At 43.2% G+C, this 12,978-nt stretch overlaps 1 protein-coding gene across 4 annotated transcripts in view; it reads right to left on the reverse strand.

The window, feature by feature from the left end:
- DIAPH3 (diaphanous related formin 3) overlaps window positions 1-12,978 on the reverse strand; it is a 682,618-nt gene that overhangs the window by 428,518 nt on the left and 241,122 nt on the right. For all 4 annotated transcript variants that reach the window (XM_044286187.1, XM_044286189.1, XM_044286188.1 and 1 more), the window contains 3 exons: window positions 9,517-9,586; window positions 7,196-7,332; window positions 6,405-6,510 (listed from right to left, as the gene is read on the reverse strand). In XM_044286187.1, coding sequence (XP_044142122.1) covers window positions 6,405-6,510; window positions 7,196-7,332; window positions 9,517-9,586 — 313 coding nt within the window. The remainder of the gene's footprint in view (window positions 1-6,404; window positions 6,511-7,195; window positions 7,333-9,516; window positions 9,587-12,978) is intronic.

Below are 12,978 nucleotides of genomic sequence, written 5' to 3' on the forward strand. Positions count from 1 at the left end.
TATACTATATTTTTAAAGGGAATCTGTCATCAGCTTTATACAGACCTCACTGAGGGCATCATAAGGGCTCTTTCACACTTGCGTTGTCCGGATCCGTTGTGTACTCCATTTGCCGGAATTACACGCCGGATCTGGAAAAACGCAAGTGAACTGAAAACATTTGAAGACGGATCCGTCTTCAAAATGCGTTCAGTGTTACTATGGCAGCCAGGACGCTATTAAAGTCCTGGTTGCCATAGTATTAGTGGGGAGCGGTATACTTACAGTCCGTGCGGCTCCCTGGGTCGCTCCAGAACGACGTCAGAGCGCCCCATGCGCATGGATGACGTGCCATGCGATCACGTGATCCATGCGCTTGGGGCGCCCTGACGTCACTCTGGAGCGCCCCGGGAGCCGCACGGACGGTAAGTATGCTGCTCCCCACTACACTTTACCATGGCTGCCAGGACTTTAGCGTCCTCTCAGCCATGGTAACCATTCAGAAAAAGCTAAACGTCGGATCCAGCAATGCGCCGAAACGACGTTTAGCTTAAGGCCGAATCCGGATTAATGCCTTTCAATGGGCATTCATTCCGGATCCGGCCTTGCGGCAAGTGTTCAGGATTTTTGGCCGGAGCAAAAAGCGCAGCATGCTGCGGTATTTTCTCCGCCAGAAAACGTTCCGGTCCTGAACTAAAGACATCCTGATGCATCCTGAACGAATTTCTCTCCATTCAGAATGCAGGGGGATAATCCTGATCAGGATTCTTCCGGCATAGAGCCCCGACGACGGAACTCTATGCCGGAAGAAAAAAACGCAAGTGTGAAAGAGCCCTAAATTAGTAACAGAAATGCAGATTTCAGCGGTGTGTCACTCATGAGCTAAAAGTCAGTGGCTGCCGAGAACCAGCATCATAATCATTGCAGCCCAGGCCTTGAGAAGAGTCACATCTACCTGACAAGAGTCACATCTACCTGACAAGAGTCACATCTACCTGACAAGAGTCACATCTACCTGACAAGAGTCACCTCTACCTCTACCTGAGAAGAGTCACATCTACATCTACCTGAGAAGAGTCCCATCTACATCTACCTGAGAAGAGTCCCATCTACATCTACCTGAGAAGAGTCCCATCTACATCTACCTGAGAAGAGTCCCATCTACATCTACCTGAGACAAGTCCCATCTACATCTACCTGAGAAGAGTCACATCTACATCTACCTGAGAAGAGTCACATCTACCTGAGAAGAGTCATGGTTATTCCTAGTCTCCTGCTCTCCTGCCCATCTGCTGATGACTGGCAGTTCTCTCCTAGAGAGAGGGAGAAAACTACCGTATTTTTCGCCGTATAAGACGCACCGGCGTATAAGACGCACCTAGGTTTTTGGGGAGGAAAATAAGAAAAAAAATATTTTGAACCAAAAGGTGCGCTTTTGAACTAATTGTGGTCTGTGGGTGATGCACTGTTATGGAGGATCTGTGGATGACACACTGTTATGGGGGATCTGTTGTTATGGGGGATCTGTGGGTGACGCCCTGTTATGGGGGATCTGTGGGTGACGCCCTGTTATGGGGGATCTGTGGGTGACGCCCTGTTATGGGGGATCTGTGGGTGACGGCCTGTTATGGGGGATCTGTGGGTGACGCACTGTTATGGGGGATCTGTGGGTGACGGACTGTTATGGGGGATCTGTGGGTGACGGACTGTTATGGGGGATCTGTGGGTGACGGACTGTTATGGGGGATCTGTGGGTGACGGACTGTTATGGGGGATCTGTGGGTGACGGACTGTTATGGGGGATCTGTGGGTGACGGACTGTTATGGGGGATCTGTGGGTGACGGACTGTTATGGGGGATCTGTGGGTGAGGACTGTTATGGGATTGGGTGACGGACTGTTATGGGGATCTGTGGATGACGCACTGTTATGGGGGATCTGTGGGTGACACTTATGGGGGATCCTCTCTGGATGTCACTGTTATGAGGATCTGTGTATGACAGTTATGGGGGGGATCTGTGGATGACACATATATAGCATCTTATGCTATGTGTCATCCACAGATCCCTTCCATAAGTGTGGAGGTCGCATTTGCTTTTATAATGGGGGTGGGGGTCGCATCTGCATTTATAATGGCAGCGGGGCCCGTGCAGTGACTGTATTCTACTACACGGGCCCCGCTCACTGTATAATCATATCCCTAATAGTTAATTGTTGTGTGCATGTAAAAGCACAATGAGCGATAATGATGAGTGCTGTCTATTACTTACAATTAGAAGCGCTCGCCGTTCGGAGCAGAGAGGAGGGAGGAGGCATGCCGGGAGGACAGGCGCTGGCAGTGTGAGTCATACGTCACGCGCCTGCGCCGCCCACTTTATGAATGAAGCAGTCGGCGTGGGCGCATGACGTATGACTCACACTGCCAGCGCCTGTCCTCCCGGCCTGCCTCCTCCCTCCTCTCTGCTCCGAACGGCGAGCGCTTCTAATTGTAAGTAATAGACAGCACTCATCATTATCGCTCATTGTGCTTTTACATGCACACAACAATTAACTATTAGGGATATGATTATACAGTGAGCGGGGCCCGTGTAGTAGAATAGTCACTGCACGGGCCCCGCTGTCATTATAAATGCAGATGCCGCCCCCAGCCCCTCCTCCCTCACAGCTGATACACCCGCCGCACGGCATCGCGGCGGGTGTATCATTGAAAACTAGGCAAAATCGGCTACATTCGCCGTATAAGACGCACTGCTATTTTCCCCCCACTTTTGGGGGGGAAAAAGTGCGTCTTATACGGCGAAAAATACGGTATATAGAAGTCTGTCAGTCATCAGCAGGTGGGCAGGAGAGCAGGAATTCATGAATAACCAGGACTCTTCTCAGGTGGCCGGGACTCTTTTCCAGCCCAGTCTGCAATGATTGTGATGTTGGTTCTCGGCAACCACTTACTTTTAAATTATAAATGACAGACCGCAGAAATCAACTCACCTGTCTCTACTTTATGATACCATTAGTACGGGCAGCACTAAATGCTCAGTTTACTCGCCTCTCTAAATCCCTGTCCCTGTAAGAGCTGAAACGCTGCAGTGGGTGAATAAACAGACCATTTACATGGGGTGCTGCTTCCATCATAACGACCCTAACAAGGCCCAAGTCTGCCAAAATCTGCCATTATATATGACACAATTACTCATACCCGTTGACATTTGTTTCATGCCATCCTAATCCTTCTTGTATTAAAACCTTCTCGTTAGGGCTCGTGCAAACAAACATTTTCTTTCTGTGTCTGTTCAGTTTCTTTTACGCAAGTTACTCTGTGCGCATTCCGTTTCCATATGTCCACACTGCAAAAAAAATAGAACGTGTCCTAGTTTTGTCCGCATAACGGGCAAGGATAGGACAGTTCCGTTCCGCAAAATACGGAACGCACATGGACGTAATATGTATTTTTTTGCAGTTATGCATAAGGTCATGTGCATGAGCCCTTAAAGGGGCACACTATATGGCATATCCACATTGTATATATTTCAAGCTACTGTAAATAGTGTTAGAGAAGCTGAATTGAAGGTTGTCATTTGTATCATGATACTCGCCGCATTCTTCCACTGTGCACGGGTAAACCGCCACCGTAATGCACTTAGGGGGCACATATCATGGAAAGTACTCCATAGGTCCACTCTGTGCATTAGAGTGTGCCAGTGGAAGCGCACAGACGTGGAACGGGGGGGATATCAAGATGAAAATGACAAATTCTGATTCAGACTCTCAAACACTATTCAAGGTTACTGTAGCTTGAAAAACAAATTCAGATGAATGCGTTATGTGTCGGTGTGAGACAACTGAAATGACAGCACAAAGGCTTAGTGAGTGCAGTAATAACAGTAGACACAAAAACTACAATGCCGACCCTGTCCAGGCTACGCCACAAAGTGGTTTTCATGCTCCTATTCTTCGTCATAATAGTATCCTAATAAGTATTGAAGGCTGGACTTTAATGGCCAAAAGTGTAACTCAATACGCTGCACTGTGGTATTTTGTGCTGCACTAGGGTATTGCCGATGACTGCCTAGATCTGTTGGCCCTGCCAAGTGTAACCCAATATGCTGCACTGTGGTATTTCGTGCTGCACTAGGGTATTGCCGATCACTGCCTAGATCTGTTGGCCCTGCCAAGTGTAACCCAATATGCTGCACTGTGGTATTTCGTGCTGCACTAGGGTATTGCCGATGACTGCCTAGATCTGTTGGCCCTGCCAAGTGTAACCCAATATGCTGCACTGTGGTATTTCGTGCTGCACTAGGGTATTGCCGATCACTGCCTAGATCTGATCCTAGATCTGTTGGCCCTGCCAAGTGTAACCCAATATGCTGCACTGTGGTATTTCGTGCTGCACTAGGGTATAGCCGATCACTGCCTAGATCTGTTGGCCCTGCCAAGTGTAACCCAATATGCTGCACTGTGGTATTTCATGCTGCACTAGGGTATTGCTGATCACTGGCTAGATCTGTTGGCCCTGCCAATTTGAGTAGACCTGTCTTCTGTCAATTTGGATTTACGTACAACATAGGGCCACTTTAAAGTCCCGGTCCACCCCTGCTTTATACTAAGAAACAATAAATGGTTGTCTATTCACCAAGATAAAATGTATTAAAGATTTGTTTGGGCGCAATTTCATTATCCAACACATAAAGGCTCATGCATACGAACGTATTTTTTTTCTGTGTCCGTTTCATTTTTATTTTTTGCAGATCATATGCGGAACCATTCAATTCAATGGGTCCGCAAAAACACTCCGTGTGCATTCCGTTTCCGTATGTTCCTATTTCCAAAAAATAGAACATGTCCTATTACTGTCCGCATTACGGATTGTACGAAAAATAGTACAGTTCTATGAAGGGCCAGCTGTTCCGTTCCGCAAAATACGGAATGCACAGGGATGTCATCCGTATTTTTTGTGGATCCCTTTTTTGCGGGCCGCAAAATACATACGGTCGTGTGATCATGTCACGAGACATGATCAATAGCGCACCTTCATTGATACACTGGTTGCTCTTCTGCTAGCCCCGCTCCCCCTTTGTCGCAATGTGATTAGTATTGCAGTGCCCGAAAGGGCAAGCCTAGCATATAATCAGGCTGTGAGATGGGAAACTGAGGAAGCAGATCATGATGGCATGCAACAGCTATGTCACTAATCCCATTCCACCTGAGCTCACATCAGGGGCGGCTTGGCCATAGAACTTCCCGGTGGCCGATGCCCATCTCTGCCACTGGTAGGATACCTAATAAGCTCTCAGTGGTAATTAACTGGGTGAGAATCAGATAAGCTTATACCCTGCCAGTGACATACCCTCCTGAATTCAACTGTGTCCCGCATCGCACCTCCTAAGCACCCTGCTCCATATCTTAAATCGGACAAGGAAGAGGAGGAGAGAAAATGGCCTCTATTGATGGCCAACTCAGAGGGACAGCATTTGGGACAAAATATTGTGCGGCACTGTGGTATTTTGCACTATGGTATTGCTGACCCCAAGTTTTGTTTCCCCGCCTCCTATCAATTTAGACCCTCCTACAATAAGGGGCCACTTTTAGGTATTTTTTTCCAGGGCCAATCCACCCCTGGCTCAGATGGAATGAGATAGGTCACGTAGCTGTCGCAGAGGGTGTGGCAGCATGCCATCATGATCTGCTTAGCTGACCGAGTTAAATAACTGTATATATGAGATATATAGATACACAGTCTCTCTCAAAAGTGAGTCCACCCCCATATGTTATTATGTCTTTTCATGGGACAACACCGGGATATGACAACAAAAGTGAGTACGTCCCTGAATGAAAATGGCCAAATTGTGTCCAAAGTGTCAATATGTTGTGTGGCTGTCATTTTTCCATGCACTGCCTTAGCGCTCTTGGGCATGGAGTTCACTAGAGCTTCACAGGTTGCCACTGCAATCCACTGCCACTCCGCCATGACTATATCACGGAGCAGGTGGATGTTAGAGACCTTGTGCTCCTCCACCTTCCATTTGAGGATGCCCCACAGATGCTCAATGAGGCTTAGGTCTGGAGACATGCTTGGCCAGGTATACTGTATATACAAAATAGACTGCTGCACTCCAGATGCATGCAAAAATGAAAAGTGATTTATTCACTCAGGTTCACAGTAGCAACATTTCAGTCCTATCACAGGAGCTTTCTGAAGATTGACTGAACATGGATGAATACATCACTTTTCCATTTTTGCATATATCTGGAGTGCTGCGGTCTGTTTTTGCTTATGGTTATTTAAATCCTTGGTCGGGATTAAGTAAGATGTCACTCATCTATGACAAAAGTCTCCAAAAGAACATGCAATGAAATTATCAGCATAACACTGATTTGTGAAATGCTATTTTAGCCCAAAAAAATCTAAAACAGGGTAATACAAACCTGCAGCTGGACAATATTGTGCTTAAGACCTCCAACAATTGGGCTAAACCTGGCAATTCCCTTTTCTTCTGCCGCTGTGGTTATTGCATCCAAGACTTTTTCAAGACTAAAAGGAGACAGGATACATCATAGTGAGAGATAAAAATGTCATTGTAACAAACAACCAACACAAAAATTCAAAATCAATTTATAACGCAAAAAAAAAAAAAAAAGTATAAACTTAGCAGATTGCTGCAAGGACACAGCAAAGTTTATGATGACAGCGTTGTTTGTTATCTTCTTGTTTCAGTATTCTTCATAAATTCACCAAATCTAATTAAATCACTTCAAGCAGATGGCTAGGAACAAAGAACATAAGAACTCCCAATTCACTACTGAACAGAAGTGAGGGGAAATATTTATTGCATGTTAACAGTGTACTCCTGTCCTGTAAGAGATACACCACCAAATGAGACATAATTAATTAACTTTTCAAAGGTAAAAGCTTACCATGTGATTGTGGAATATCTCCCCGATGAGGTAAAGCAATTACAGTCTAATTTTTATTGATGAGAACACATTAACTTGTAACTATTAAGAAAAAATAAAGAACTCTTAAAAACGATAGTCTTCGTTACAGGAAATAGCTTGAACGCAAACCAACGCGGTGTCTCACCAGTAAGCATCCTAATACAATGTGCTACAAGGCGCCGGTGAATTAATATCTAGATGTGACAAAACGCATCCCCAGCGCAGCTCTCTGCAAGGAGACGTGTCATTAAACCTAATTGACCAAGAAACAATATACTTACATGTTCTCCTCTCCAACAATGCATATAGCAGACAATAACTTCACTACATCCGTCATCATATTCGCTTGTTTAGGATCCATGGCTTTGGCCAATAATGAAAGACTCCTTTCTTCTCCCATGATTCTTTCCAATCCATACTGAAATAAAATATGATTATATACTGCAATTTTAGTAAAAAGGAATTTTTGGGGGTATTTCCATGTTATCAAGGCTTATAATTGGTTTATTATATCAGGATAGGTGGGGGCAGAGGTCACAACGCCTGTACAGGTAATTCTGCAAAAAGTATTTCTACACATCTACACGTATCAGCGCAGTCTGAGCAGCAGGAGCTGTACAGGTCTCAACGGCTGCACGGATACGCTGGTTCGGATCATGACAGAAGCCTTCTTCTGACTGAAGCAGAGATACCGGCATTAGTGTTAACTAACAAAGGTCTACAAAAAAAAGCCCTCATACGAGTTATGTCCAGGAATAAAATTGCACTTGGCTGAAAATACTCCTCAAAAATGCTTAGGAGTATTTCACTTTTCAAGAAAAATGTAGTGTGACCTCTGAGTGTGGGACTAACCTCTAGCCCTGCTTCCACACACTATACACATCAGCAGTCCTGGTAACCCACTGTACAGAGAATTGCAACACAGCCTTCTCATTTTGAGGGTAGTGGAGATAGAGGTCTCAACAATAAAATGTCTATACATTAGCTAGTCATAACTTATCCCAGTGATATGCCATTACCTACCATAGTGGGTATACCCGGTAAAAAATGCCCACGAGGCATAAAATATAGCATAAAAGTATACTGCAGATTTTGCTGCAAATAAGTGGAAAAAACGACTGCAAAAACCAAGGCCGCATTAATTACATGTGGTTTCGGCTGCAAAAATTACTGTAAATTTCTCCAGCATTTCTGTGCTCTTCTTTGTAAAAGGTGAAATCTGGGGTTGGAGATCCGAGGCATAAACTGACATGCTATAGATTTCAAAATAGCTCTACGTGTCAATTTAAATTGCTGATTTTTGATGAAGCTTGTCCCCTTTGGTGGTACTGTACATTGTTGCAGGTTTTCCACACAAATATCTCTGATGGCAAATCTGCAGCATTAGCACCCATATTTAAAGCATACTGGATTTTTTTTAAAAGAAAAAAAGTTTGCATAATGGCTGTGCATCTTTGTACAATTGTAACTGTGAAGGAACAGGTCTGTTTTGAGCTTCCCTAAAGTCTTTTTCAGTCATAATATTCCCTGTTTCAGCTGAACAGCTAGATGCATTTCACTCAGAAGCAAGGGTGTTTACCTTCTGTGAAATCTGCCAGCACTGTAACATCCTTTCCCTTACTTCCCGCTATGTTTGTTGGCATCTCCGGAGATCATAGAATTGATAAGGAGGGGGAAATCACACTTACAGATATACAAGGAGGCTCCTGTGATTTTCAGAAGTTGTGTAGAAGCAGTTCTTTCATCAGGCTCAGGATCTCAGCTAGCTGTGACACATCCCCATTTCCTATAAGCGGTCTTCTGACTCTCTCTAACTAGGGACGGATCATGCCTGATAATGGAACTGCAAATTAGGTGGAAGTCAGACCCTAGTGGCCATGACTCTACAGCTTTTTGGACTTTACAGGCATATTTTATAAATGACGTGATCTCCTGGTATGTGTTATGTTGCAGATTTTCTGCACAAGACTCATTGTTGCAAATCTCATATAAACATATGCTTGTTTGCAGAACACTTCTTATATAATGTGTAATATGGGCACCTCGAATGCTCAACAAAATACTGGAGGAGAGCCACGGTAAATTCAAGCAGAAATGACTGACGGTTTCCTTAATTTGAATGGGGTTTGTAGTAATCTGTCACCAAAGTATCCCCATTCAGACAAAGTAAACTGATCTTCAGCTACAATAATATCTGTGAAAACCTGCAACGTGTGACTCTACTGCCTCAAACTCAGTCTCAAATTGTGCAAAAAATGGAATGTGTGGCCATTTATTTGGGGTTTTAGACACTTTTTAGGCCTCACAAGAATGATATAAAAGTATCCAGAAAAGAGTGAAAGGGCTAGGAAGAAACGCAACATGTTATGCCCTAAATGTTGGCATCAAAATATGGGTAGAAAGTGTTCCAGTCACAAAGTGGAGTAAGAAAGTGAAATGTGTAAACTACAACCGAGAACATTCACCAAATTTATTGATAATCATGGTGCAGTTTATGCCGCCTGCTCTAGTTTATTCAGGGCACTATTAATACAGCCGCCTACTGTATGGAATATAAGCCATCACTTATGCCATTATATGACTATTACAGTATAGAAGTTACCTTGTTGTTCATTAATGCCTTCAGGCACTGTATGACTTTGTGTTGAATCCGTTTCTCAATTTTTTCATGTCTGAAATAAATTTGAAAGAGGAGTACACAATTAAAAGCAATATAGAATAGATAGGGGAGGCGTTATGAGGCAGAAAATAATTGTCCTAATAAATATTTGTCAAGGATTATAAAACTTTTATGACCTAGAACAAAAGCACACTTACAGCAAGTGCGAATGTTTGTTCTCATGCAGAATACAATAGTCATCACTAGAGATGAGCGAATTTCATATTTTGAAATTCGTTCATGCTTCGTTTGGTGGTAAAAGCAGAATTGCGTTATGGATTCCATTACTGAGGACCAACAGACCATAAGGCAATTCTATGACGGAATAAAGGCATTCCGTTATTCATTCCATGATAATAGAAGTCTATGGGCTGCAAAACGGATCCGCCCCGTTTCCGTTAAGCAGGGGAGGAATCGGGATGGATACGTTTTCCAGCCCATAGACTTCTATTACAACAGAATGAATGCGTATGGTGGTGTGTTTTTTTTCCTACCATTTTTTCCATAGGACTATAGTAGAAATGCATGTAACAAAAACAAAAAATAAAATCTCAAACAAAAATACATGTGAATAACACCATTACAAAAATGTTTAAACGTGATAATACGGTAAATTAAGCCTTAAGCATAAACTCAATTTTAAAAATATTTTTATGTCAGAGACATCAAAGGATTTGATTGGTGGAGTCTGAATGCTGAGAACTCCTCCAATCACAAGAACGGGGGAGAGAGCATAGAGACATATCAAAGGCTTTGATTGGGGAGAGAGTACAGAGACATAAAGGCTTTAATTGGTGGGGTCTGAATGCTGAGAACCCCTCCAATCACAAGAACGGGGGAGAGAGCACAGAGACATATCAAAGTCTTTGATTGAGGAGAGAGTATAGAGACATAAAGGCTTTGATTGGTGGGGTCTGAATGCTGAGAACCCCTCCAATTACAAGAACGGGGGAGAGAGCACAGAGACATATCAAAGTCTTTGATTGAGGAGAGAGTATAGAGACATAAAGGCTTTGATTGGTGGGGTCTGAATGCTGAGAACCCCTCCAATTACAAGAACGGGGGAGAGAGCACAGAGACATATCAAAGGCTTTAATTGAGGAGAGAGTATAGAGACATAAAGGCTTTGATTGGTGGGGTCTGAATGCTGAGAACCCCTCCAATTACAAGAACGGGGGAGAGAGCACAGAGACATATCAAAGGCTTTAATTGAGGAGAGAGTATAGAGACATAAAGGCTTTGATTGGTGGGGTCTGAATGCTGAGAACCCCTCCAATCACAAGAACGGGGGAGAGAGCACAGAGACATATCAAAGGCTTTGATTGGGGAGAGAGTATAGAGACATAAAGGCTTTGATTGGTGGGGTCTGAATGCTGAGAACCCCTCCAATCACAAGAACGGGGGAGAGAGCATAGAGACATATCAAAGGCTTTGATTGGGGAGAGAGTATAGAGACATAAAGGCTTTGATTGGTGGGGTCTGAATGCTAAGAACCCCTCCAATTACAAGAACGGGGGAGAGAGCAGAGAGATATACCTATCAAAAATATAAAATATAGATAGAAATATAAAAATATATAAAAACTATAAATCTATATAAATCTACAAAATATAAATCTACATTTTTATATAATATCGTAGCGTGATTTAATTGAAATATTTGATCGCCGCATCTAACGCAGATACGTAGAAGTTATAAATATTGACAATAGCTAATTGCGACACCCAACTTTCCCAGGTGTCGACTCTGTTTTCCCATTTTGTCCTATTTCATAGCTGCATCTATCACAGAAATTTAACATATCTATATGAACAGCTGTTCACAGACATGTTAGGGCATGTTCTAATATATTTATCTACCTATCAACGTATCTATCCATATATCTTTCTATCTATCAATTATCTATCAATTTATCTATCAATTATCTTTCTCTCTACCGATCTATCTTTATAGCAACCCATCTATATATGTTTCTATCTATCTTTCTATCTACCAATTATCTACGTATCCATCTTTCTATCTACCTATTAATTTATCTAGAGACTTCAAAAAGTGGGGCAGCACTCCTACAGTCAATGATTCGGGTGCCAGCGTTTAACCCTCGATTCCGGGTACATAAATATAGAAGAAATTCCACGGCATACCTTCTGTAATCAATAAAAAAAATGTGACTTTATTCACACATGTCACAGCAGCAACGTTTCGGTCCTCTAACGGAACCTTTCTCAAGCCAAGTGAAACAACAAAGTGCAAGTGCATATATTTATATTGCATGTGATTAATCAATTAGTGATACAATTATAATTACTACACAAATTATCTCCTCATATGTGTAAATATGCTGCATATCTTATCACGCTGCATCTGTTCTCAGTGTTGGAACTTCTGATGACATCATATGTTTTTCCTCCTATTCCGCTTTCAAGAAGTTTCAGAAATGAGCCCGGGAGCAACACTGAGTCAAAGGCCTTCTTAAAGTCCACAAAGCAGGCATAGATCTTTCCATGCTTTGTATTGTGGACATGGCTCTTGATGAGGCTCTGTAGGGTGTAGATGTGGTCCGTGGTGCGGCGGTTTGGCATGAAGCCTGCTTGGCTTCTGCTGAGGATGTTGTGCTGTGTGAGGAAGCTGAGGATCCTCTTATTGAGAATACTGCTTAGAAGTTTCCCCATGTTGCTGCTGATTCTATAGTTGGCTGGGTCATACCTGTCTCCGCTCTTATGTATAGGGGTGATGATGCCCTGGTTACAGCTCTGGTTGAAGTAGCCGGCACTCAGCACAACATTGTAGAGTTTTACTAATGCAGCCTGGAAACCTGGTGGGCTATATTCAGTCATTTCTGGAAGGATACCATCTGGGCCACTGGCTTTTTTTACTCTTTATCACTGATCTGTTATCTCCTGCAGTGTGATCGTTGTGTCTAGAGGGTTTTGGAAATATTTTCCTCCATATCCTTCAGCTTTTTCGTTATTTCTTTTTATTCTGGGCTTTGGTCCTCCCTCGAGATGGCTTTGTAAAGATCCTTGAAGTACCTGAGCCAGATGTTGCCATTTTGGATGTGGAGGTTGGTGTTATTGCTGGTTTTGTCCATGTGCTTCCATAGTTCCCAGAAGGATTTGTCCTGGAGAGCATCTTGGAGTTGGAGGCTCTTGGATGAGATGTTGCCTTGCTTTTTCTTTCCGAGGATGGTTTTGTATTGCCTTTGTATGTTGTTGTAGGCTTCCATAAGACTGGAGTTGTTCGGATCTTGGTGTTTCCTATTTGAGGAAGTATATTATTAAAGTCCCTTACCGCGATATTTACTCCTTCTGGGTTCAGCTCATACACTGTACTATGGAAGTTATGGAGTATCGCCTGGATCTCTGGATATCTTTCTATGAATCTATCTATATATTGAGCTATCGA

Source organism: Bufo gargarizans, chromosome 3 (genome assembly GCF_014858855.1).
Source record: "Bufo gargarizans isolate SCDJY-AF-19 chromosome 3, ASM1485885v1, whole genome shotgun sequence".
NCBI lineage: Eukaryota > Metazoa > Chordata > Amphibia > Anura > Bufonidae > Bufo > Bufo gargarizans.